Source organism: Mastacembelus armatus, chromosome 2 (assembly GCF_900324485.2).
Source record: "Mastacembelus armatus chromosome 2, fMasArm1.2, whole genome shotgun sequence".
In the NCBI taxonomy this organism is placed as follows: Eukaryota; Metazoa; Chordata; class Actinopteri; order Synbranchiformes; family Mastacembelidae; genus Mastacembelus; species Mastacembelus armatus.
In genome coordinates, this window is record NC_046634.1 from 3,896,082 (window position 1) to 3,923,921 (window position 27,840).

The 27,840-nt window shown below is 43.9% G+C and overlaps 1 protein-coding gene across 1 annotated transcript; it reads right to left on the minus strand.

Annotated features, from left to right (window-relative positions):
• Nucleotides 1-1,653: 1,653 nt before the first annotated feature.
• LOC113127503 (fidgetin-like) lies at nucleotides 1,654-27,840 on the minus strand. The gene is made up of 3 exons (XM_026302173.1): nucleotides 27,721-27,840; nucleotides 26,842-26,875; nucleotides 1,654-3,932 (listed from the first exon to the last, which is right to left on the minus strand). Exons 1-3 carry the CDS (start codon nucleotides 27,838-27,840, stop codon nucleotides 1,654-1,656), a joined length of 2,433 nt encoding a protein of 810 aa, XP_026157958.1.

Below are 27,840 nucleotides of genomic sequence, written 5' to 3' on the forward strand. Positions count from 1 at the left end.
GATTAATAATATATATATATTTTTTGCAGCCTAATTTGCTCACTATGTATCTGCCCCTTGCTTGGACAATAACATGGTCATGACAATAAGAACACTCACTGCATTACAGAGATGTTAGTCAGTGAAAATTATTACCAAATGACCTCTTGACTTCTGGCAACAGCAGTAATTTACTCTTGATTTGCTGCTTTCCACACTTGGATGTGAGATGGTACTGGATAAAACACCTTGTCTAATTGTAATTACAGGAGTGTTATGCCATTCTATGGCTAATCCAGTTCAAATACAACTAATCTGAGTGCTGACAAAGCAACTCTGCAAAAATCCATACTTCCATGTCCAGATTATGAGATCTATCAATCCAATTTAAAAACTAGGATGATATCTGACATTAGCTCCCATCATGTTTAGTTTACTGGAATAAAGTCAGACGTCCCTTGGGTACAGCAGATGAGCTGTTGAATATTTTGTCCAGTGCATTTCATCTAGAAACCTTTATTGAATCAAGTTCCTCCATGTGAGAGAATTCGTGTTCTTTTGCTTAACAGTATGACCAAAGAGCTATTTAAAATATTTATCACAGAAGTTTGCTGACAAACTGATGGAGCCTCCATGCAGTCTAACCACATAGCCTAGATCATGTAATTCTGGTGGTCTTATGATGATTATGCTTGTCTTAATAAATATACAGCTTCCACCATGCCAACACCTGCCTGTCTCTTAAAATCCTCAAACTCTTTTAAGTGTTCTTTAAGGGTGATGGAAATAAGCTTTAGGATTGGTCAAGTAGAAACAGGTAACTAAAGCACCTGCTGGCAAAAAAAAAAAGAAAATATAATGTTTTTTCTCTCACTATTGATTATGTTCCATCAATCCAGAACATATCTAGTACATTCATTGTCACCTCTTTGCTATTTATCCTAGCCAGTTGAGGAACACCTAACACTGCTATGCTAGACATAAACTGCCAAACCACCTTGGATTCTCCTCGCAGATCTTAGTGCTTTTCATCAAGATATCTTGAGGTACTGTACAATTCACAAACACTTTCCTGAGTTTTGTTTGTTACGTTTGTTTGTTTTGCAGACACAAGATCAGAAGAGATGAGTGTGAGTCAGGGCCCAGATTACTGCCGCCCCGATGGATTGCTGCTCTTAGCAAGACAATAAAGAATGACTGACCACCTGCGAGGGTGACTGTCAATCTGTTTTTCAGACTCACTGCTGAAGTTTTAAAGCTCTTAATAATTATCAGCTCATGCCATGAATGTGGATTGTGAGGCAAACAATGAAAGAAAATCAGAAAGCACCACTTCAGGCACTTGGATAGCCAAACTGAATCTCAAGAAAACAAACTTATTGATATATACACAGACACTGGGGCGTCTCTCTTCTGAAGCCAACTTGCTTGTAATGTGTAAACAATGCCTGGCTTTCTGGGGTGTCAAGCATTTAAATTAAAAGTCTTGCTCATTAACTGCAAAACTGCCAGTTTCCTCATCAAACCAGGTCTCTTGGTGCATCTAAACCCTGCATGTGGTACTTCGGTGGGGTTGTGTTGGCCTTCTGTGTGCCTTTCCCTTCAGCACAATGCTTCTGCCCTGAGGGGAGGAATTGTAGATGCCTCTTTTTCTCAAGGGCGTAATCTATCTCTTCACTGGCTGCAGCCGAACATTTTGTTCCACTCAGTGTACGTGTCAATCTCTTTCTGCGATATACTGGCTTGAAATTTACAAAAGACACTCTCAAAGTCTTGGTAGGTAAGGGGCCTGATCTGTGCCCTGGGCATCATACCCGACATGTCCATGCCCTGTGCAGAGACGTGTAACAGACCTACGAGGGCCTCCTGGCAGAGTCTTGCCAGATCCAGTCCAGAGAAGCCCTCGGTACGCTGGACCAGCAGCGCCAGCTCCTCTTCATTCAAGCAGTATTTGTGCTGAGACTGAGCCAGGAGCTGGTTGACTATCTGGTGTCGGGCTGCACTATCTGGCAGGGGCACCAGGACCCTGCGAGCAAAATACCTGCGCAGCCCTTCATCCATGTCCTGGGGTCTGCTTGTGGAGCAAACCACCAACACTTGGTTGCCTCCATCCTCACTGGAGCCCATAAGAATTGAGTCCAGCTGTGCCAGTAGCTCTCCTTTAAGCTGGTTGATGGGACTCTCCTCGCTGAGGTGGGCTGACAGCAGCATGTCAACCTCACTAATGAACAGTACCGAGGGCTGCCGACAGCGCGCCACCAGGAAAGATGCTCGGATAATTTTTTCTCCGTCTGCCAGCCACTTGGTGGCCAACGTGGAGCCGCTGAGCTGGAGGAATGGTGCCCCCAGCTGACTGGCCAGGCTGCGACCCAGCAACGTCCTGCCGCTACCCCTGGGGCCAAACAGCAGCACGCAGCGCGGTGCTGGTCCTAAACTGCTGAACATGTCTGGGCGAAGAATGGGCCACAGGACCTCCTCCTTCAGGGTGGCCTTGGCAAGTTCAAGACCAGCAATGTCACTCCAATCCACAGGGGGCCCCTGCTGAACGATTTCAGAGGTAACCATGTCTAGCAGGTGAGGGTCACTGGTTTTCAGCTGGTCTTCAGCTGGCCGAGAGGATGTGGATGAGGAGGAGGTAGCACCCGGTGCTGAGTGTGAGAGGTGGAGACGGTGATCATCAGCACCTTGGTCACTGAGGGAGGGGGAAGTGAAGTTAGCGAGAGACTCTGCTGAGCGAGAACCCCCCAGGGTGGAGGAGACATAGGTCGGTGGAGTCAGTGGCCCACCTGCTGCCTGACTGCTGTACTTCCTCTGCTGTGGCTCTGATGGCATCGTGGACTGCTTTTGAGGATTAAAAGGTAAAGATGACTTTTCAGCGCTCCTGTCAAATCCACCACCGCTAGCACTGTTGGAGCCTCCATTTCCACTGCTGCTGTCTGCTACCCGATACATGGGGCTCTCAGCTGAGCTCCGAGCCTGGCCATAGCCAAAGTTACCATAAGTGGAGTCTATCTCTCCTTGGCCTGTCATGTAGAAGGCTTTCCTTTTCAGTGAGTTGGAGGAGCTACTGTTAAGTGGGGTGGGGGCAATTGGGGTTAGGTTGTGGCTCTGGTATGGGTATCCAGGTAGAGTAGAAGAGGGGGGAAGAGGTGTAGGTGCAGCGATGCCTGAGGGGAGGTATGAGGAAGGAGGAGGTGCTCCCCCAGGGCTGTATCCAGGCCCAACTGAGCTTTGAGCTGGGTATCCTGCTGGGGGGTAATTATAACTAGACAAGTTGGGGGAGCCTCCGTTGTAAGCTGGGACTAAAGTGGGGTGGGAGGGTGGCGGAGGGGGCGGCTGCAGTAGCCCAGAGCTGTGCAGTGGGGATGGAAGAGCTGGGGCGGGGACAGACTGGGAGCTGTAACTACTGTGCAGGTAAGAGCCACTGTATGCCGAGCCATATTCCTGAGAGGGCATGGACGACGAGTGGAGGGCGGTAGTGGTGTGACTCCCACAGCTGCTGCTGGAGTAGCTGGGCTCACTCAGTGTGCTGGAGGCCAGGCCCGGGGAGCTGCACATGCCTGACACCACGTCTGAAGCCGCTGCGACCCCTCCTTTTCTCACCGAAACCCCCTCTGGGATGCAGCTCATGGGGTAGACGCCATCCTGCCAGGGTTCAGAATCACCTTTCCTACCATTCATCACTCCTGGGATGCCTGGGGCCTCGGAATATGAGCCTGGCATCTCCAGAATGCCGGAATATTTCTCGGCATACTTTTTGAGCAGGTTGGAGGCGGTGAGGGCTGAGATGTCGTCATTGGCCCAGGCGTACTGGTAAGTGGCAGAGCGCTGCAGGTGGCCAGGTACTGCCCTGTAGGCCTCAGCCTTGTGGGCTGGCGAGCGCGTGGTGGAGGAGATGTCGAAATGCTGTTCGGCCCACTGGCTGTGCTCGGGGGTCCACTGCATCTTTAAGCCTGAAAGAAGAAGAAACAGATAATCACACATAAACACAATGAGATGCTAAAATCATTTTAGCAATAATTAAACGACAACACCTTCAAATTGCCTGGGTTGCAGGGTGCTCAATTAAAAAGGTGACATTCATCTGGAGAATTGTTTTAGTTTTATTTATTTATTTTCTTCCTTATCATGAGGGGACTTATGTTGAACTACAGATGATTTGTTAATTTCCACAGATCATAAGGAGGACAGAGTGTGTCGGCAGGTACACTCTCTGCAGGTACAGAGGGATGATGGGATGGCTGGTTACGGCTGCCTAATGCACCCTGGCCAGACCAATAAGACAGAGGCATTGAGGGTCACTCTATAATCCCCGGCTCATCTGAGGTGGCTGGAGATGGGTTTGAAAATGCGCCTCGCCGAGCGCCACAAAGCAACACACACACCCATACACATCCACCCCCCTCTGCTCATAGTGCTTTCATCGAACACACACACTCTCACACAACAACACACAACACACCCGTGCTCAGACACACAGGCATTAAAAAAAAAAAAAATCTATGCCTGCACTCAGGCGTGCCGGTGTGCACACAAACACACACACACAACCTCACATCCACTGACCCAGACGGACAAACACAGGCACGCACAGAGGAGCTGTAGCGAGCTATGAATTACAACACATTGTGTCTCAAGCTTAGTTCCTGTCTGCACAGCTCCACCTTGACCTCCTCTCTCTCCACCGTGCTCTTTACCTTTCTGTCTGCCTCTCTTCTTCATGCCTCCCTGCCGCCTTGTCTTCCCTCTCACTCTCTCCCCTGCTTTTTTTACCGTCCATTTTCCACCACCCCTCCTGCTCGATCCTTCTTTATTTCGCTTCACGTCCTTTTATTCTGACTCTATTTCTGATCTATTTCGATATATATCTCTTTTTTTCCCTTTCTGCTCTCTCTTCACGGCCACCTCTTATTTACTCCCTCTGTGCTTGCGTGGCCTCCTCCCCTCCCTCCTTCCTTGCTCCATCTCATCTCAGACACACTCACCTGGCTCTACCCTTTATTGCCTCAGGAGGCTGGAGAGCCACTGTTTCCTTTAATCCCAGCCAATGCCATCTGCAAACACTGACAGTCACACAGCGACTCCATCGTTGTCTCACTATCAAAGCTGTGGCGCTATCAAAGGCTGGACGGGGTGTAATCACAGCAGCCGCACGGCAGATTGAACCCTGTTTGATTTGACTTAGTGCACACAAATAAAGGATAATATCGGTGTTATTTAGGCTGCTTCCTCCGACTTATTGACTGGCAGTGGTTGCATGTAGAGCTCCACAGCTGGGGGTCTTGCGAGCGATGCCTGCTTCAGAATCGGTTTATGTGTGTGTTTTTGTGCTTGTGTGAGTGCAGCAGGCGCGCACAATAAAATCCATTCATGGAGGAGCAAATCTTCCCTTCCTCCCATCCATTTATGCTACAGCAAACACAGACATACACAAACATGAACACGTTCACACTCTCTTGCTCTTTTTTCCAAGGCCCTGTGTTTGTTTGGTAACAGCTCAGAGAGGGAGGGGGAATCCCCAGACTCCTATTTCCTCTCTGATTTTGTTTCTAGCCATCTCTTGGCGTACGCCAGTGGCTAATTAGCAGAATGGCGATCTGCTAATTGTGTTAATTTACAGCATTTCAGCCGAGGGGAGTCTAGCAGGGGCTGGCAAGCCTGTCACCCTCCTGAGCAGGAAAGACCTTAAACAAAGAGCTGAGTGGAGGGAAGTTTTGTATTAGCTGGGAGGCTCCTTTAAAATTGAAAATATATTAAGGGGACACTGTACTATGAAAGGCCAGCATTTCCAGAAGAAAATTACAAATTACAAGATAAACTGGACAAAGGGAAAGAAAATAACACCAAATCCAGATTCCACAGCAATCCATCTCCAGCGGCATGATTTGTATATGCTATTAATAGTTTTTAAGAATTTTAAAAATCTTTTAAAATGCATCTCCTACATTTAACAGACAATAAAATGTGAATACACACTCCTGAAACTAAATGGACGTTCATGATATTGAAAAGCCTTTGTATTCAGCAATAGCTGCTTGTGTTTCTTTACAATGTCAGTAAAAACCAGCTCAGACAAAGGCTCCTGGAGAAAAGCCTTTTGTGGCCCTTCGGTTATAAGAAACTTTCACATAATGAGTTTGTAAAAAATCTAAAGTGGATGTAGATTTTTATTTTATCACAGTTTTTAAGGGCGTTAGTTGGTCTCAGGATTGTTTTCCCAAGCTATACATTTGATCAAGCAAAAGCTCTTCAGCATCGTTAGATCACATATAGCTGAGAGAAGTGATGAAACTAAAAGAGAACTCGAGCTCTGACGGAGGACGAGGGAGGAAAATTTTGGAGCAAAGGGAGCTGAGGAAAAAGAGAATGCACGTGACTAAATAAAACAGGCCTTGTGACTCACACACTCTTTCCCTCCACAGAGTCTGACACTCCTTCAAACTCTGATATGTCCTCCATTTGAAGAAACATGAATCTTTCTAATTCCATCATTAATAAAGATAACGTATATAAAAGAGTGTGTCAGGCTCCATCAGGGCTTTCATCTCTTCTATAATGAGGTTAATGCAGAGACGCAGTGATTACCCTAGCAATGCAAATGAAGGCCAAATGATAACTTGCACTATTTAAATAAGGTAATAGCGATTACTCTACGTTATTCAAATGAGCACAGATGCTTTGAACTGAGCGCTTTGAACTCGCTGCTCCTTCTCCAAAACATATGGACGAGATGGAGCAGCTCTGACTTTGGTATCATTCAGGGTGTTGCCTCTAATTCAATGTGATGTAAAGCAAGGGCAATAAGCAATGCAAAGTTGCTTAACGTGCTCGGTGCAGGATGACTTACTGCACTGCTCACTTTGGAAGACCTTGAAAGTCAGTGAAAAAGTCCTTGAATTCCCTGGAACAGTGTAAAGAAAATTTTAAATCCACACAAATATACACACTGTTAATACTTGTGACTGTTAATACAAATATCAGTCACTCTGAATCTCACATAATATTCAAGGCCCTTTTCATATTATTTGAAACTAATTCTGCTCCCCAGGTTTTAATAATGAATTTAGTTTATTTGGTCTGCAACATGCACAGGCCATGCACTTAAAAGCTTTGCCCAAATTTTCCTAGTAGTCAAATTCTTTCCATTCATTCTTTTTTGGAGGTGGGATTATTGCACCTGATGTAGCAGCATATTTCATTTTCTCTGCAATCTTTAAAAGCTGGAGGGAAATTTGTAAAGCATTTGGATGGACACATGCAGTTAAAAAAAAAAGCAGGAGATGTGTGTTTGCGTTGTGGTGAAAGAGGAAGGTAGGGAGATCGTGCACTCAGCTGAAACAACATCCAAGAGAAATCTTCTCCACCTTCTAAAGCGTCAAGTCTGCCAGCGCTTTTCTTTTTCCTCCCCTCCTTCTCCAGCCTCCACACAGAGAAGCCTAATCATTCTCATTACACTCTGCGTCCATCTGCATCAACACAGCTGCCTATTACTGTGCATGTGTGTATGTGCAGTAAACAGCTCTTTAGAGAGAGCTAATGAGCTCTTTTAAGTCTGTCCGCTGTGTGATTCTGCAAGCAGGGTGTCAGAGCAAACTGCCCATTTTGGTAACGTCATAATTAAACCGTGTATGTGTAAAGAAGAGATGCCAGCGCATATGTCTACACTGACACCCACGCACTCACACACTCACACTCACACACTCACACTCACACACACACACACAAAATCCGATGCAAGATGTACAAATGTGTGCGCCCTTATTTGTGTTTCCAACACAAACAGACACTGCAGACCTTCAGAAACAAACGTCATATTCTTTTTAAAAATCTATTCCACTGTCTGTGTTGGCGGGGGAGGCGGAGAAGGAGCTGCGTGACAAGTGATAACTTCATCAATAGAGACCTGTTTTCACACACCACCAGGGAAATCTAACCATCCAGGTATTCAAATCCTTATCAAATACACCAGAGGGCATCTTTTAACCTCTAAAACACTGCACACATGCACACAGAAAAGCCTGATTATGCACTGTACCGTATGTAGCTATTGTTTGATGTGTGTGAGTATTCTAATGCGCTCAAGCCTCGTGTGTGTGTGTGTGTGTGTTTGACAACCTCCGGACCACCTTGTAATGAGTCCTGCACACTGTGACTAAGCCACAGGCTACGCTGTATCGGCACACAACCTACAGTGGAGAATCAAATAATGTGATTAGGTCCCCCAAAAGGCAATTAATTATAAAATTAGTCATGAGCTGCTGTCACACACACAGACACACACCACAGTCAAAACTCTCTCCCTGCATTGGTGAATTCATGTGTCATGTGTCCTCTCTGGAGCAAGCCAAACATTAAAAACATCACCATCCACATGCATTCATTTAGCTTTGAGTCCAGTTCGCATAACATGAATAAAAAATATGTTAACAGATAAACTACACTTCTCCACCATATGTGACAGACAACAAAACTGTCCTCTGTGCCAGACTGTGAGAATAACCAACAAGCCCGAATCCACGTCTTTGAAGCCTCCAATTCAAGCTCAACCACAGCTTACCATTACACCGAGCCTGTCGCAAAGCAACGACAACAACAACAACAACAGATAAGGGAGTAAACAGAGCAGGTTCAAAGTCGAGACGGCAAGCAGTGACCGGGAGAGATGAGCTGTCACTAACTCAAAGACAGTCAGTGGGGGAAAGAGACTGTTGTAAAGATGACAGCTCTGAGCTGCAATATAAGGGTATTTGACAAATGACAGCATCTTTAAAAAATCAAATATTCACTGTAATCTGTGAACTCTGACCGCATGATAAGTTTTCACAGATTCGACCATCAAACTTTGAAATCTTTGTGGCACAGATTTAGAGTAAAAACAGCAGTTGAAGTTTTTGAAATATTAGGGTATATTTAATGAGGACTCGAAATGTAGTTTGCAGAAGAAATCAGACTCAACCACTATAAATCTCTAACTAAATTCCACAGGCATATCATTGTCGCCCCTGCCTACCAGTATCAGATCTTCCTTAGAGCTGTATAAATTGACACTGTCTAAATTTCCTTTTACTAGACAGACTATTGAATGGGTGGGTTAAATGGGTAGGGCGCAGTTAAACAAATGCTCCGGATCAAGGAAATTGTGCGTGGCTTCTTTTGTCATTCTGAGAGGAAATTGAGAGATATTCGGCGGGGGCTTGGAGCCACTAACGCATGGCATTCATCTATAATGCACTCGGCCTGTCCGTCAGCTACTCCATTTCCTGTGACTAGCGCAGCGTGCCTAATCACCCAGCTCAACGCAGGGTTCCTTCCTCAAAGACAGCCCTGCACACGCACATACGCACATGCACGCACGATCGCACCGGCATAGAATGAAGACAGACAGATGCAGGACACAAACATGCATGGAAACGTCAGGCTCGCTGAGGCAAACAGATTATTCTTATCTGGCGAACAAAACATCTGTAAAGACTCTCACCACCACTGTGCTCTAACAGTGTCACGACCCTAACAGCATCTCCACATCTCCTCTTTCATCACATAGAAAAGCTTTCATGAGCCGGAAAAGTCCACATGCACATCATCAGACTTAAACTGAATGACACTGACTTAATACAATTACATGTTTATTGTTTTATCATTTTTTAAAATCTAATTCTAAATAAAGATAAAGCTAATATGTGTGCAGAGATGTGTTTGACTGGCTCTGTGTTAATTATTTTCAGGGATGACGTTACACTGGAGGAACCTTACAACCCAACAACTACTCTTTATGAATCACTTATTACTGGACATATAGCAGAGCAACAAATTATTTATTAACTTAATAAAACAATTGTTAACACCTCACCCTCCTCCTAATCCACATGTTAATAAAGGTTTATAAGTTGCTACAAATGTCTAAGTAGTAATGAATCACATTAATCATTATTTTATTTATAGTTTAGCATTTATAACATTAACAAACTAATAAGGTATAATAAGGTATTTGACTTAGGCTTGTAAATTTGATTTAGATTCATAAGAAGTTATTGTCTATAAATACATGATTTACTTACTTAAAAACATGAATTATTAACAACTCAAAAGTCCTTAGTGAATCATACTTTACAGTCACTAATGGCTTCATTAATTAATAATCTAATCTGATTTACAAAGGACACAATGAAAATTTACTTAGTAACCACTTATCTTTTAATAAAGAAGATTTTAAGAGTTGTAATTATTTAGTGCCAATGTTTCATTCTAAGAAATAGTAAACCATTTAATATGACTTAGGAACAGTAACCCTCATTAGAAAGTGAGATCATTTCTACACTAGTGATATTAAAGCAATGCTTGACTTGACAACATAAAGTACAGTGTCCTCCTACACTGCTGCCGGTTAAAGCTGGACTGTCCAGGCCTGCAGTGTGACGACAGGTGACAGCGGGAACAGTCATACATCTACATTCTCCACCAACAGCTGCTGATGTGCTTCTACCTGAGGTGCAGTGAACAGGATCTTTCACAGTGCCCCTGAGGTTAACATGGGGCCACATGCTATCGATACTCCTCTGATGCCCGGATCCATACCTGTGAACCAGCACCACTTTGTTTACCTGTGTGTGCAGTAATTAAAATAGATTTCTGAGAGGAGGCCTAATCCTTTTAGAAATGACATCGATCCAGCTACCAGTGCTAGAGAGCTGTGGTGTAATTTTGTTTTTTTTCTCCCAGACACTCTTTCCATTCGAGCTGTGCTGAGGACCCTCCCTCTGACACCCTTCCCTTCCTCCTCGATGGAAACTTTGGAAAGTCCTCGACATGAAGGACGTCATTTAGGGCCGGGCAGGGAGGGGGTGTGTGCGGCAGAGGGGTGGCAGGTGGAGATAATAGAGAGGAAGCCTCTAACCTCATCTAAAGCTGTCTGTCTTCGTAAATAAAATGAGATAATTATTGAGTGAACAACATTATACACCGACAACGCGCTCTTTCTTCTACCCCCCTTCTGCCGGCGCAGTTGTAAATCTCAACAAACACGGTGCTTTTGGACATTAAGTGCTCACTAAGCACAGTGGATGCATCATATTTCAAGAGCAGGCGTTGTGTGGGTGAGGAGCTGGGGAAAATGGAGTGTAATGGTTATCCATTATCTTATATGGCAACGGCAGCAATGATCATTTTCAAGTGACTCATTTCTGGAAGTACCTATCTATTGGCCACTTCGAGAGAAGACTTTGATGGCTAATCCAAAACAACTATTCAGAGGTCATTTACTGCAGCAGCGCGGAGACACTCTGCACAAGAGAACGCTCCAGCCTCCCTCATTATTCAAATACAATCCTCAGGAAGATCCACATCACAAACAGTGGCGCCGCAGCCCAGAGTGGGCGATTACCTACACAGCATACTCGACAGTGGAAACATTAACAATGCATCAACAAATTAATATATCACAATCCAAGGTAGAGTTTGAAAGCGCACAAGAGATATTTGTCATGGGAATTAAATTGTGCTGCTGGAGTGTATTAACATATCAATGATCCCACTTGTTGAAAAGCTTGGTAGTCAATAATATCTACATACAGGACCTGTCTGTGAGAGAACTTTCATATTATTCAGTCACATTACATTATTCAGCTGAGGTAAATGTATTTTTAGAAGTGTGGGTGCCGTGTTTGTTTGTGTGTGGTCTCGGCTCCACATGAATGGTTACTTAACACCACACTGATTTCCCCTCAGCAGTTAGAGAAAAACCAGCCGATGCTCAATGATGCATCACCGTGTTTGTTGCCGCCAGGCTGTGTGTATGTGTATGCATATGTGTGTGTGTGTGTGTGTGTGTGTGTAACCATTGCTGGCACGTAGACAGACAGCGCAGGAGTGACTGCTGGAGTGTCACCATCTGTGGATGCATTTATGTCTGTCTGCACCGGGCTTTGTGTGTGTGTGTGTGTGTGTGTGTCTATCTGTGTGTGTGTGTGCGTGTGTTTATGCACATGTGTGGGTGGTTTTGAGGGGAAGGGAGGACACTCAGACAGTAGACTGGACCACAGCTCCATAGTCTGCAACTTCTAACAACAGCAGGTCAAATCAGCCAAGCAAAACACTGCAAAACATTAATTTTAATAAGACAACAACTTTACAGGTTCAAACTTAGATTCTACAAATCTTTTTTAAAAATAAGTAAAAAGAATCTTCTAAACAGCTGAGAAAATTCCAAGATTTAATAAAAAAAAGTCTGTCTTGCACAAAACAGCTCTGCAATCTTTCTTGCTGATGATATAAAACTGATATTTAAAAGTGTCACTTCATAACCAGGGCTAATATAAAAGGATTTTAAAGCATTCATGATTCGTTATGATGGATTTTTGCAGTGTATGAAACACTTGGCAAGCAAGTGAGATTAGAGTTCAGCAGTTGGTGGAGATTAACGCCCGCCATGAGTGGTGCACGTGTGCGGCACTGTGTGTATGTGTCTGTGGGGTGTGTGTGGATTACTGAAGAGGCCTTGGCTGGGATAACCTTTACCCCAGCCTGTGAACTCGCAGGATCCTTCACGGTGCATGTTCGAAGTGTGAAATCCTGCACACTTCATATAGATTCTGACAAGATCAAACTCTGAAGTTGGCCGACTTGGAAAAGTGTATGTGAGTATTACTAAAAAAGAAAATGCAACATAAATAAATCACAATGCACGTGAGGCAGTGAATCGTCTAAATGAAAAAATGAGAACATCGAGTGCCTTGTGCAATGGTGAGAATAAAACACTGTTCACTGAACATCATTTAATTACACAGTCATTTGTCCACTTCCTTACTACCAGTGAGTTGGGAATAAACTTCTGAGACATTTATCTTAATGTCACGTCTGTGGCTTTGTGTGACAGCAGAGTATAGTGGTCCTGACTGACAGGATAGGAGAAAGGGGTACGGGAGGACATGTTGCTTAAGGTCACAAAGTTGGATTAAAACTCTGCTGATATCTGCTATGAGCTCCAGCCCACAGGACGCCTCAACAGCCTGTCAAGCTCATCCTGCAGCTGCTCACTCTCCATCTGAATGCACATGTACTGTACTGCTCCAGGCGGCCAGGTATGACAGGGGCATGTGTATGTTTCAGCAGGTATACAGACACGAGTAGGTGTAGCCTGCGCGTGCGTGGCTTTAAATCCACTGTGGCTAGCATTATGCTGGAATTCACACAGGTTGTCTAAACAGTCAAACAGCGGATCAATACGCCCATCGATCGGTGGCATTGAGACTGAACTGGTCATGTTGAGGGGGCAGGAGATTCTCAGTAGAGATCTGCAGGCTGCCGGCTGGAGGACGGACATACACACACATTTTTACAGTGTGCTACAAGCACACACAACTCAGATATATACTTATATATATATATATTCACAGACTGCACAGCCAAGAGATTCTGGTATATTATCAACTGCAAATATTTGTGAAGCCATGTATACAGATTTATGAACACACACATTTCTGCTTACGTCTGTCTCCACTCCTCTCTGCCCACTCAACAGAAACTCAGCTTCCCCGAGACACAAACTACCTCCACACCAGCACAATGGCACTCATCTCATATGAGCAGATGCAGGTCCTGTCTGTTCAAGTCAGAGCAGTCTGCCAGCAGTTTGTCTCAAAGTGAGGGCATCCAGTCAGCTTCAGCAGCTGAATATCAAGCTGGCTGCCGCCGCGTCTCCTCGCGCTCAACTGACACAGTCGATAGTTCTGCATTATTCATGGGGACGGCGGGGGCCGGTGAGATGGCCTCTCACTGAGGGCTGGATTTCAACAGTCCCAAACTTTACAGGGGCTGGCAGACGTGTGACACCTTCAACAACTGTTTATTGTCAGCGAAAATGACAACGTGAGGCAGGAGAAAGGGCACTGGAAGGCTCAAGGGGGAATGTGAACCTGTAAGCAAATTCACAAGACAAATTTATAGGTTTTTACATGAGACTGTAAATTTCACATAATAGTCTAAAAAACAAACTTTCTTTCCATATCTTTTAAATAACATCTTAGAGAGCTCAAATAGCCCCAGTCTAAAAAATAAATTGCATATTATGACTCTCTTGTCAGCGCCTCTTGTTTGCTATCAAGACAATAAACACGGATCACAAAGTTAACATGAAAACCTGAAGTGTCTCTTTGCACTAATAAAAAGAAAACAAATCATAATTTCAAATGTTGCTCATCTGGGTTTGCTGATTTCCATTACACAGACTAAAGACATCAATTAGCTAAACTGCATCCGTTCAAAAAACAAAAGCAAAAAAAGGGGAAAAAACAAGAAAGAAAACAGGCAGTTATTTGGAGTAAATCAAACAAGACGCAAAGAACCAGAGGCAATAAAAAACGTCAGGCTGCTTGATATTAGATCTCAGAGGAGAAATTTGATGGGCACCGATGAGCAGAAGGCATCTCAGGAGAATTGGACAGAGGAGAGATTTAATGTGATCATAGGGGACGCTCATCTTTCAGGGAACGGGGTAATAATGAGCAATCAATAACATCCTTAACAGAGTTAGAGCGAGTGGCTGACAGCAGATGTAAGGCTCCGGCTAACAGGCTACGTCTGATCTCACATTACCGCACTGGATCTGGGTTTAACATGCACACACACCCACACACACCCACACACACACACACACACACACACTGTATATGTCCATGTGCAAACACAAGCATATGGACAAACACACATTAACATACGAACACACATACACACTCTTGTTTTTTTTGTCACACACATGCACACACACACACAGTCTCACTCAGACACACGTGCAACCACGCTCTCCTCAGGTGACACCAGCATCGAGTCATTGTCTATCGATCAGCAGCTGTAATCACATTCAGAGGCGATGAACATGGTAGTGGGCTCAGCACTGTGAATACAAGCTTCTCAGTTTGTCCTCCGACTGATGATTTCACAGGCTAAAATGACAACCACCACTGGCAGAGGCTATCAGCTGTACTTGCCAGGTAATAAAAAAAACAGAGCATTTACCAGTAAAATAAATAAAGCTCTGTATTCTGCTTGCTGCTGTCGAGGCCAATTAGGCTCAACTACAATCGAGGCTCAGTGTAGCTATGGCTGAAAATGACTTTCTAATTACTGATAACAGTAAAGTAAAATTGTGCTGCCATATTCCACCTTATTAAAGCCTAAAGCCTAAAGCCTGCCTTTAATGATGTATGTGTTCTGTATATACACTGAGCAACAGAGTGTGTCATAAATATAATCCCCAGCTCTTATGTTAAAAATATACAATATTTAAACTACTATTCAGAAATATTCACTCTGTAATAGGCCAATCAGCACGTTGTTCCCCTAATGTAAGATCAAGAAAAGCATTTGGTAACTAGTGTTATCTTTAGCCCAACAGAAACTAATGACACCAAACCATAGTGAACCAATGCAGTGCTTAGTGATGTGAAATCATTGTGGATTCCACTGCGATGAATGAGGGTAGAAGACACTATGTGGTCCTGACTACCTGTCCACTTTCACCCCTGCTTCTTGCTGTCGCTCTTTCTCTCTCCCCCTCGCTCGCTCTTTGCGCTCTCAACCAAAAGGCAAACATACCAAACAAACTGAAACTTTAGAATCTAATAAGTGGTATAAATGGATCTATAGCAGTTGATTTCATTATTGCTGAGGACAATGCAGTCCGATGAGTCTCTCTCAACTGAACCCACAAAAGACATTTCAAAATAATGGTAAATAATGATAATTCATGATAATTAGCACTTTTATTTTTCAGGGGTGCAGAGAAATTTGTGCACACCTAAAAAGAATCTAAAATCATAAGCATCACATAAAACATCACATAAGAAACTGGGAGCATTTCTGCTGAAAATTTGTTTTAACCGTAATGAAAATAATTTTGTCACAACTTGGGCCGAGATCATTTCATCAAACCGTAGTTTCTGTCTTGACATTGGCCTGAGCCACAGTTCAGTTCACTCCTCTGCTCACGCTGCAATACCGCTAATGAAAATGACAAATGTCTGACAAATATCTGGATGTTCCAGTCAAGTGTTGAACTTGAAATCTATCATCAGTAAATTTAATACATTAGACTTTCGATGTCTTGAAGTGTATTTTCTTAGCTACACTTACTTTGACAACCTCTGCCAGCAGAAACATTCATCACTAAGCCATAGATTGACAAGATTTTAGTTTTTAAGTGTAGCACTACTACACCCATTACAGACATAATCAGCTTTCAGAAGAGCATTCTGCAGCGTCTCTAAGCCACCGAGGCTGTTTGAAGCAAACGGAAAATGAGATATTTAATAACTCTCTGGTCACTGTTCTGCATTTCCCCTCCAGTTCTGCCCGATCCAGACTGAGACAGACCTTGATAACAGTGTATGTCTGTGTGTGTTGGCAACTTAATGTACTTTCACATATTTTCACTGCAATATTTCTCACAGAAGCAGCAGTTAGAAAGTCTTGTTTCCACTCTCACTAAATAAATGATTACAGCTTTATTACTGTGGGGCGCAGCTCCAACCATGAGGCAAACACAGGATCATGAAAAAGACCTATTACTGGATCTCCAAAAGACAAATGAGGATCCAGTTTAAGGAAATGAGACATTTCCTTTCCAGCCACACGGGATGTATTCTGGTCTAGAAGCAGGACAGTAGTAAGATCAGGTATGAAAGCAGTAAGGAAAAAAAGAAAGGTGTGATCCAGCAGAGAGAAAAGGGTGTGAGGTATTTATGGATGAGATGAGTTGTGACACAAGATAAGGAGTGACTGTGCTGTCCTGTTGGAAGGGGAATGTTATTTCACCACTGGGGTCCCATGAGGAAGATCAGTCAATGCAGAGGACCGAAGGGCCAACAAGAACAGCCTGAAATTTAGGCCATGATATTTTCATTTTGCACAGCTGTGGGCTCTGTCATGATATAGTCACATTGTGCTAAATGATGGTTGGTATTACCACTTTTATGCCTCATGTTTCAGCACAGCTGCATTTAACTGGAGACCACGTGTAATTCTTCTTTTGCCTCTGACTAGACACAAAACATCTAAGCCTCATTTGAAACAAAGACCCAACACTTTATCTGCTGCTACCTGCACTCAAGCAAAGATTGCCATAAGTCTGTAGACAGTTTCACGCTGTTGCAGATGCTCTGGCAACAACTTGTACTAACAGCTGACCAGATGTGTCGGAGGGTTTCTGCGTCTCCTAGCAACAGGAAAACGTAATGGTGCTACGGGCAAATGTGAAACCACAACACAGACCCCTATACTGTGTCCTTTCTAATGGTTTACTGCCCAAGAGAACTTCAAACGATGCTGCTACTGAATTTAAGGCTTGTAAAACACTGTGCATATTGTGTACATGTTATGCTGTGTTAGGCCCAGGTTTCACTGTGAGAGGCCGAGCCAGCACTGCTTTCCCCTGGTTTAATCACGGATCACGGCTTTAGAGCTGCTGTTCATCAGGTTGTTAGCAGCTATCGGCCTCTTATCTTATCAATCTGCAACAGCGTGCAGGAAATGAGACACACAACAGTGATACTGCCAACAACGCTCATCTGTCAAGACACGCTGGCTCAATTACCATACTAGACCACAAAGCCTCGCACAAAACAGGATGCATGGCATGGTGGGGAAGTGGATAAATTGAATTGCTGACGTTATTCAAGTTAAGTCATTAGTCGCATCCTTGTAGGAAAAGCAAAAGCTCGGTGGAAAGAGAGGACGGAGGTGTTGTTTTATTTTGTGTAGCTGCACAAAAGAGAAAGTGGTAAACTCCATCTCACCTGGACATAAATCTGCATCTGTCTAATCACGAGTGTGTGTGTTTATTTTGATGCAACCTCCTCATATTACTGTACTTGTTCACTGCGTCTGTCTAGGGAGGGAGAGAGGAAGGGAGGGGGGTTCATATATAGAGAGAGACAGATAGAGACAGAAACAGAATGGGAAACAGGTTTCTCTCTCTGGGAAACACAGAGAAACAAAGACTGAGACAAACACATACAGAGAGAAAGAGGGAGAGAGAGAGGAGGAAGGATACTGGATGTGTGCACCGCATCCCGAGGGATCACTTACTCAGTATATACACAGTACTGGAGGACAGAGCACAACAAGGGTTCATTGGCCAAAATCTCTCCTCTTTATACACACACACACATACAATCCCTCCAAGCAATATTCCAGTAAGCACATGTCCACTGAGAATAACCACACTGACTGAAGTGGAGTGGAGGAAGGAATGTAAGAGGATGATAGAACGAGGGGAAGAAGAAAAAATAAAACGGAGAGATCAGGAGGAAACGGGAGAAGGAGTGTCCACCTGGCGGGTGTCCAGGGGAATTAAACAGCCTGTTTACCGCTCAGCGCCTCAGCAGCACCATGTTAGCCTAATGGCACGGACATGAAGCCAATTGATTTGTGGACCAATAGACCTGTCCCACAGCACAGGCAGATTACCTAGATCACTGGCTCCTCATCGAGTAGACATCGCTTCTCATTCGTACCCCACACAGTGTGAACAGGGCTTTTTTCTGTGTGTGTGTGTGTGTGTGTGTGTGTGTGTGTGGGCAAGCTTGCGTATATATAATCTACATGTGTCCCTGGGATTACCATGTAAAAAAAAGGCCAGTTAATATCTGCTGGGGTAATTCTTACAAACTATTGCTGTCACATAAAAACCTATTTGTTTTATTTGCATAGAACAGTTTGGGGAAATAATCTAATTGTGAGTCTATAGACCAAACTGCTACTAAAACTACGGCCCTTGACAACAACATGATTATATGGAGGAGTTCATTGAGTGATGTTTTCCCACTTGGCTCCATGCATGATACACATTGGTTGCATTAATGCTGCATTCTGGTCCAAATTGAATGTTGCACCCAAATAAAAAAGCTTGCTGCAGGACAATGAAAGACCACACACACTTGAAACTACAGTTGTCCATGTGTATGGCCATAGAGTGAGAATAATTCCACATTCTCCACAGTTTTCACTCATGTTGCTGTCTGAGTTGATAAGCATGAAAATCCATTTATCTACAAAGGAACTGTATGGTCCATATTGGACAATGTCTCTTTCATGGTCCCTTGCAGGCCCTTTTTTTGTCCACAAAGCCACCCAACTGACTCCGCCACGTCTGTAATAGGCCACATTCATTTGATATAGACACATCAAGGGAGATATTGCAGTGGTTTTGCTGTGCGTCACAAGAGGAGTGGAGCTGGTTCACAGAAGCAGCAATATGCTCTGAACATAAAAGAACAATGGACACGAGGCAGACGGAGTTAGACAGAAATAAAGATACGATGGACGCTGCACAGACCTGCACATAAACACTATGTATGGACGCTTTCATGAAAACTATATATATATATATATATATATATATATATATATATGGAAACAGGGTCACTCTTATTTTCTTTTCTTCCTTTTGAATGCCAGACTACACTAAAAGCAGGAGGAACGTAAATCCACAATTAGACCTTTGAGCATGAAGAAGAGGAGGATGAGGAGGGGGAACTGTCAGATTACAGATTAGAAGGTGGGGAAGTGGTGGGATTAAACAGGCAGCCTAGATGGTAGCCTGACTAATGCAGCTCACCAAGCTTGTCAAATTTAGTCCAGTGGATAATTCTGTGGTTAGTCCTTTGAGAAAGCGCACTGAGGAAAATGTTTAACTCCTGGATGTTCTTATGGAAGCACTGGTCAATGTTATCCACTGCTCATCTAATCCATATTTGCGTAAATGAGTTGCACTGAGCTTTCCAACACAAGGCAGACATAAAAACCTTTGAGACTTTGGTATTAACAATGATGCTACGTCTTAACCACCCTCTGGCTAATGCAGCTAATGAATGAGAAAGCGCTAGCAGGCTACTGGCTCTAATTCTCCTTCACAGGCTATCATGTTGCAGCCCGAAGACAGATCAATACCATTTGCTCAACACACAGGAGGCCTGGGAATCTATAAAAGGGCTTTTATTGAGTAATTAAACACCCATTACTGTCCCGTGCAGCCAAACAATAAATTTGATCAGCCTCTTAGGCGCAGATCCAGCCATGATTAATACTCTGTGCATGCATGACATAAAAGACCACAATGACATTTTGCTAAGTCCTGTCTTAGAGCTTCTGACGGTGCGGCTGCTTACAGTGGCAGTTTCAAGGTTGTTTAGTGCGACTGGACCTTCAGAGTGCGCCGTATGTATTGAAGGTGATTTTGTGGACCTCAGAGGCCACACAATACTGGCCCAGGGTGGAACCCCACCAGTACCTGCTGCCACAGCAAGAGACATGCTCCACGACGTCTAACAACAATGACGACAAACTCCAAAAGTGATATGTTAAGACTTTAGACTGTAACCTTATACAGGTTGTAGTTACTGCTTCCAGATTTCATTAATATTACTGTCATTTCTATCATATTTTAAATCAATAATGAAAATTGGTCATTTGTATAGGATTAAATGCACATTAGTAACTGGTGAGGATATTGTTGCTGGTGTTGAAATATATACATAATAAATAAAGAAATATATTAAATACAAAAATAAGGAAGAAAAACTCAAATAAATGAAATTCAGTATTTGAGGACTATCCTCTTGAACAATGTAGAAGTTCAAATTTTTGCATGAAAGAAAAAAAAACACTGTGGTGACTACTTTTAAACTTCAGTACTTGCATGAGTACAAACCTAAACATTTTCAGCAAACTAAGAACATCATCATGCTGCAGCCGTAGAGTATATAAATTTTGTTATTCACCCTTTTCAGAGTGACTGAAGGCTGGACACTTTTCCTTCCAATTTCCCAACATCCTTTTCTACACTTGCACAATTCAAAAACCTGTTACAATCCCATCCTTGTTGGAGAATATTTAGCGTTGTTGAGCCAACAATATGGCATCTGGGTGATTCTCCTAAATATGAATGGCCCATTCACAGGGCTCAATGGAGTCGCTTGGCAATGGCCCTTCCTCCCCTCCCTCCTCCATACTCAAAACAATATTCAACGCAGCAGTCTTGGCACTTTTCCCTGAAATCAACAAAAGAGGAACTCGAAGCTGTCCCTGAAACCCTCAAAGCATTAAGCCTCTGTGAGATGCAAGTACTTGGCACAAGCAAAAAGATTTAAGGACAATGGACAAATCATACAGTGCTTTGTGAGATTTAGGGGATACAATAGCACTCCGTTTCCAAAGCACACATTAGTAAGCATGTCATTGGGAACCCCTGGGGGAGTTGAGCAGCCTAGAGGATTGTGTAGTGAAGAGGATAAATATATGTTACTGGGCATGAAGATGGACCACTGCCAGTGGCTCCCTCCTTCACACAGCACACTGTGGATTATGGGTGTGTGGAATACATTAATATAGTAATCTTCTGTACACACAAACTAACCCACAAACTGAACCCATTTGGCTTGTTAAGCGTATACATCGCAACGCATCCAAAATCAATTTACAACCATTTAGCAGAGCTCAAGAGGTGCAGATGAGGAGAGAGTCTTGTCTTATGAAAGTCAGCTCCTGCCATGAAAATAAAATTTAAAAACACACACACACACATTTGATATAAATGTGTGGCGCTTGCAGCCATGCTGACCTCCGTGTGGTAAACAAAACCAACAACGGACAAGCAGACACCCACTCAAAAGTCAATACCATGCGTGCCTCCTCTTCCTCTTGTATGGTTAATGCATGATGCCAGGTAGGAGAAACAGACGGAGAGTAGGATCTCATTATACGCTGCATGCGATCATTAACTATCTACCACATGTGTCCATCCTGCCAACGGAGTTGTACAAGCAACATCCTAATGCTGCTTGGACGCTCACTTCCAGTGGGAAAACTTGGCCTGTTCTCACACACACACACACACACACACACACACACACACACACACACACACACACACACAGTGCATAAGCATGCACAAACATAATCACAGCTAGGCATACAAACCCTGAATACATGAGCACAAACAGATTTCTAAGTCAGTTCTCAAGCAAAAAATCTAAAACTTCTCTGGGTCTGGCTCCGACAATACGAGGCTGTTTTTCTCTGTTGGTCGGCCAGAACAAGGCACAAGGCAAATACATTTAGACTCTGGGAAACTGGCAATTAGCAACTTGATTATAAAACAATCAAGGCATGACTGTGTATATACAGGACACTTTTCACTGAAGCACAAAGTTGATAAATAAATTGAATGAAAAATGATCTCCGATTATTTTAATAATTATTTAACTTATTAGGTAAAAAGACAAAAACTACGGTAAACTAAATATCTCTGGGTTTTAAGACAGAAGAAGTTACGTTTGGGGTTTGACAGCTCAGAGGATTCACTGATACATTGAAAATAATTAATTGCCACACTAATCAGTGTTTAGGATAAGGGTTAGTTGCTGTTGTGTGGTGTTGTGCAACAGGAGCTGCTTCTGCTCTTGTTCCCAGTTTGTGTCCATCTCCCAGAGGCCACAGGCAGCTCAGTGATGCTGTGCCACACGCCCAGCCACTCAACATCCTTTGTGTCCTTCCCCTGGCAGCCTGCCGAGCTCAAACACACACACACACATATTCTACCTCGGACCCAATGAGCCATTGTTCATTACCGCACACACAACTCTGCCGCCTCGCACACAGAAGTGTCCTGCTCACTCGCCGTACGCGCAGGATGCCTCGCTAATCAAGACGTTCAAACTGAGCTGCAGACGGCCACTATCCAGCCGAGGCTCCCTGTTAACAAAATCAGATCATCCAGCCAGAGCCGGAGAGAGACGAGTAGCAGCGGCAAGAGATTACAGTCAGATCCTTCCTCTCTCATAGCTGTCATTTTCTTTGGCCCCTGTGAGAAAAAAAAGGCTCTCGTCGGCGTCCTCCATCGTCAGGCCAAATGAGAGGCGAGCTTCTCCGCATATCAATGCACAATTTAACTTAAGACTTCCATGGCAATAACCTAATTAGAAATGGTGCCTTCTCATTTGAAGGCGCAGTGTAAAGGATAAGCTGTATGCTGCCATGTCTACTGAGGTCTAATGGTGCGGAATATTCCAAAGTGGAAGTTAGATTTTTTTTTTCTTATTCTTTTTTTTAATAAGTCCTTAGCATATTTAACGCTGAATGATTTCATATCTGCCGGGGAATCCGGGCCATGGGTGGTGGAGATTGCTGCTGAAGAGTAAAGGGAGGTGAGCGGGGGTCTGCTTAAAATTCAGAAAAGGGGGCAGTGGATTGTAAAGAATGTAGGGGGGTGGTCTACAGCTTTGATTTGATTAAAACCTACAAAAATGACGCATTACATAAAACGAAGAAACTTCAAACATTTTGGGGGATCCAGAGTTCAAAGAAAACGAGATAATGCTTTTAATGCTGGAATTAACATGGAAATGAATTTAGTGGAAGGAGAAGGTGGAAAAGTCTGGAAATGTGGTGACACTGGTCTCAGATCCGTTTAGGCTCAAATGGTTCAAACGGTTATTTCGACCTGGACTGACCCTGGAGCTGCGGATGACGCGCTGCCAATTTTATTTGATTTTATTTGTACTGGAAAACTGATATTATGTCTTTTATAATTAGCCAAGAATAAACCTGTGTGATTCATATCCACAAAAAACATCCCCAAACCTTTCCATTGTTATTACGCATTAAAACACATTATCTTGGTATTAAGCAGCACTGGTTCCAGTAGTAAACGCTAAGTATTATTCCACCCCTGAGTCAGTGTTGTGTGGATACCCCTCGCCCTAAGTACACCCGTCAGAGTTTGACTAGATAATAACCAGGCAGCACCGGGAGAGAGACGTGAGGGCAGGGTGAATATAAATCGGCCTGTGTGTTTCAGAAAGAGGTTCAATTGCAACATGGAGAAAAAAATAACCGGCAACTGTCAGTCACTGCAACACTAACCCTCCCCAGCCAAAAAAAAAAAAACATTGAAAGCTAGTGAAAGAGGCCAGGACGGGGAGAGGAGAATGGGGATCAGGGTGTCATGGATTTTAGGGAACTGGCGTGCGCGCATCTGTACGGAGAAATGCGCGTAGGGCAGCGGCGCTATACCGACAGCTTGGAGAGGAACCGGGGCCGTCAGAGAGCACGCAGAGAGACGCACAAAGACTACACAGGCCCCACTACAGTTAGCTGACACATAGCCCCGGAACTGTCTGCTGGGACGGACAGAGATGGGGAGAGAGAAAGAGAGAGAGAGTAGGGAAATAAGTGGACAAAGAGTGAAATAGACGAGAGCGCAAGGAGACAAGACAGGCTGACGCACTGTCGAGCAAACACGGAGAAAAGGAGGAGGAGGAGGAGGAGGAGGATGGGGGAGAAAGATGAGAAGACAGAGAGAGATGGAGAGAGTGAAACAGACAGACAGGTCCGAGAGGGATTTGTTCTATTTGCATGCGCCGGGCTCCCATGGGGTCCAGCTCTGCTCGGCGAGCCGAGAGCACAAAAGATAACACTTAACATATTTGCTAAAAGATGACAACCCTGCCTGGATCCTGTTTGAAGAGGGCCTTTGTCAGGACACGCAGACAGGAGAAATCCACTGATATGGACGCAGCAGAAACTAACAAACGTCTCTCTCTCTTCCCCTCTTTCTCTCTCTCTCTCTCGCTCTCTTGCTCTCTCTCTCTCTCTCTCTCTGTGTGTGTGTATAAAAAGCACAATATTTCCCCACATCGCCTCACATCTGGCACAAGTCCCACGGGGCGGGCCGGATCGCACGCCGGTGGCTCCGGGACGGTAAAACAGCATTTAATGGTAAACATTACAGACTGATAGAAAGTGTCAGGATAATTTATTTATACGGTCCCGCCGGGAGTAGCTGAGCCACCCTCGCAGCACACCGGTTCTCTCTATTCATTTGTGAGAAAAGTCCGTATTTAGATAAATAAAGGCAGAGTAAAGAGGCGCCTGTTTGTAAAGCAGTTTCTCCTCTATTCCTATTATCTCCTCTCTGTGTCCCTATTAGCTCCATGGAGGGGGAGGCTGGGGGCTGCTGGGGATGTGAGCCAATACGTTATGTGTATAATGAGGGGGATTATTGCTACTGTCACTACAACACGCGGATGCATGGGGACGGATCTTAAGCCGAGGACTGTAGCAAACAAATAGACTTAGAGGAATAAACAAACCACCGAGCGTCTACATTATTTACACTACACACAGAGCCGAGACTCGCATGGTTGAGCCTGGGCTTCCTCATCTCTCTCTCTCTCTCTCTCTCTCTCTCTCTCTCTCTCTCACACACACACACACACACACACACACACACACACACACTTAAAGTTGCATTTGAAAACTCACACACCCCATCAGTCCCCATATGTTCATCTAGAAAATTAATTCCCTTAAATAAAATGACTTCTTCAGTTCAATGACAAAATCAAAGTGCACAATAAATGTCAGGTACTTCATAAGAAAGCTGCAGAAAATGTGCACATGCATATGATAAAGAAGCTTCACATGTTCTATGTTTTCATTACAGTTTGACCAAATGGACACACACACACACACACACACAAACTATCAACATGAGCATGCAGACATTTACAGGGTAGTGAAAACACATAATGTGAAGCATATAAGTGTGTGGGTGTGTGTGTGTATCTGTGTGTGTGTGTATGTGTGTGTGGGACAGAGATCAAAGGTGAAAGGTTGAGTCCTTACTAATAACTGCTACAAAAACCAAGAATGTGCAACCATGGAAGTTCGGCCCGGCATGTGCACAGACAGCACATTGTGGTACCAAACGTGATTATGCATTAGAAAACCCTCCCGCTGCACTTGCAACAGGGTGGGATGGCTATTTCCAATTTCAACAATTCACTGTTGTTCAACCACAATGTAGTACAACGTTTGCTGCAACGACACTCTGCAGCATTAGCAGCAACTCACATGAATCTTTTTTTTTGGGAGGGGGGGGATTTTTGAAATAGCTGACATATGAGCAAAACACTCAGGTTGTGCGCGCTCACAGTGTGTAGTCAATGCTGTTTATTCTAGATATTAACCCACAGTTTCCTCACATCACGAGAGTCACTAGCAAATTCAGCTTGAATGCAATAAATTATGAAATATAACATAAAATGAAACTAATGGAAAAATCTTAAATATGCAGTTTGACTTTGCAGCGACTGAGGCCTCGTTCACTGTGACTCCAATCATCTGTAATTACAGCCACATGCCACTTGTTTCATGAGTGGTTTTGATTCTATATTTTCATGTTTCAGGCAAAAGAAAACTATGAATAACATAGTGTGTGTGTGTGTGTGTGTGAGAGAGAGAGAGAGGAGTTAAAGAAAAAACTCCTGACTCATATCTATTTTATTAATCTGCAGCTTTGATTGTGATAAAAATTAAACAACAATAACAGATTTGTGGGTTAATGTCTAGAAAAATCTAATTAAGGCTGAAAATGAAGCCATGTGTAATTTAAATGTATCACACTTATTAGTCACCAAATTTTAATTACCAGGTAGTGTGGCAGTTGTATGTGTGTGTGTGTGTGTGTGTGTATATATATATATATGTGTGTGTGTGCCATGGCTGTATTTGTGTGATATGAACCAAACAGGAAGATAAAAAATAATCCTAAACATGGCAGCTACAAGCCTGTAAATGTATCCTAGAAAAACAAAATAATTCCTCGTTTAAATTAAAGGGAGAGGTGGAAATATTGAACCAGTTTCAGTCAAATGTTGTTGTTTTACAGAGAAATGCACCCAGTGTGCGACATGCCGACTATTCCCCACCTCGTCCAGCAGCTACTGAAACTCCTCAGTGGATTTTACAGCCACTCACACACCAATAAAAAAGCGAAAAGTGCACAAGTCGATGGAAAAATCAACCTACCATAGACGCTGCTGCTGCTGATCATGTCGTGCTGGAACAGGGAGAGGAAGAAGGAGAGGAAGAGGAGATGAGAGCATTGGAATTAATTTGTGGAGAAAAAAAGCGGAAGGATTCCCTCTGAATAAAAAAAAGAAAGGACAAAAAGCTTTACATTACAAGACACTGCTCGGATTTCAATCCGTGTGAAATGTGGGTCCTTCAAATCTTGGTGCGAGCAACTCAATAGCAGAGGCATCTAACCTACATGCATCTCATTAGAAAGTGGAGCCCGGGATGACAGGCAGCGGTGGAGGGGAGGGGGGGGGGGGGGGGGGGGATTCAGAACCAAATCAACTGGTGCGGCTCGGTGCTTGTTTGGAATTGATGCCAAGTTAAATCTCTCGATAACGCCCCAAAATGTTCCAGCTGTTAAAAAATACATGCTGCGGTGACACTGTATCCGCTCTCTGCACGCATGCACACGGCAACTTGTTGTAACCGTACCGCCGCAGCCGTCTGGTAGTGGCCGGAAAAGCCTCACTGAGCATGCAAGTTGTGTGTTTTTCCTATTTAGCGAGTGCCGCACAGCCGACACAGCAACAGGAAACCTACGGTGCAGCCTATACGCGTCCACGTCTCTGCGATTTACCCGTGGCGCAGGTGCGCTCCTTGAAAATCATATTAACAAGCGCCACACCGTAATTCACGCTCAGGTATCGTCTGTATCGTCGGGAAACTTGTTAAATCACAAACTGCACATGCATTAATCCGAGATAAACAGCGTGCAAAGGCTGCTCTGAGCTCGTCTCTCTACGGGCGCGCTGCCTGGAGACGCTGTCTGCTCTGACCACTGTCTAATTGCAGACGCAGCGAATCCGCGGACAATCCTTCCTTACCTGTTTTTTTAGCGACAGGTCGACCTCTCACGTGGGGGGTTAGGGTCGCATCGATCCCGGGGAAGGGTTCTGCTGATGAACGGGATGCCGAGGTTAAGCCGGGTTGCGTGCGAGCTGAAACCAT

Coding starts and splice junctions, on each gene's coding strand:
- LOC113127503 (XM_026302173.1), bottom strand. CDS start 27,840: ATGGTTTCAGCTCGCACGCAACCCGGCTTAACCTCGGCATCCCGTTCA. Junction 26,876..27,720: donor GTCGACCTGTCGCTAAAAAA/ACAGGTAAGGAA, acceptor CTCTCCCTGTTC/CAGCACGACATGATCAGCAG. Junction 3,933..26,841: donor CAGCAGCAGCAGCGTCTATG/GTAGGTTGATTT, acceptor TTCTTCTTTCAG/GCTTAAAGATGCAGTGGACC.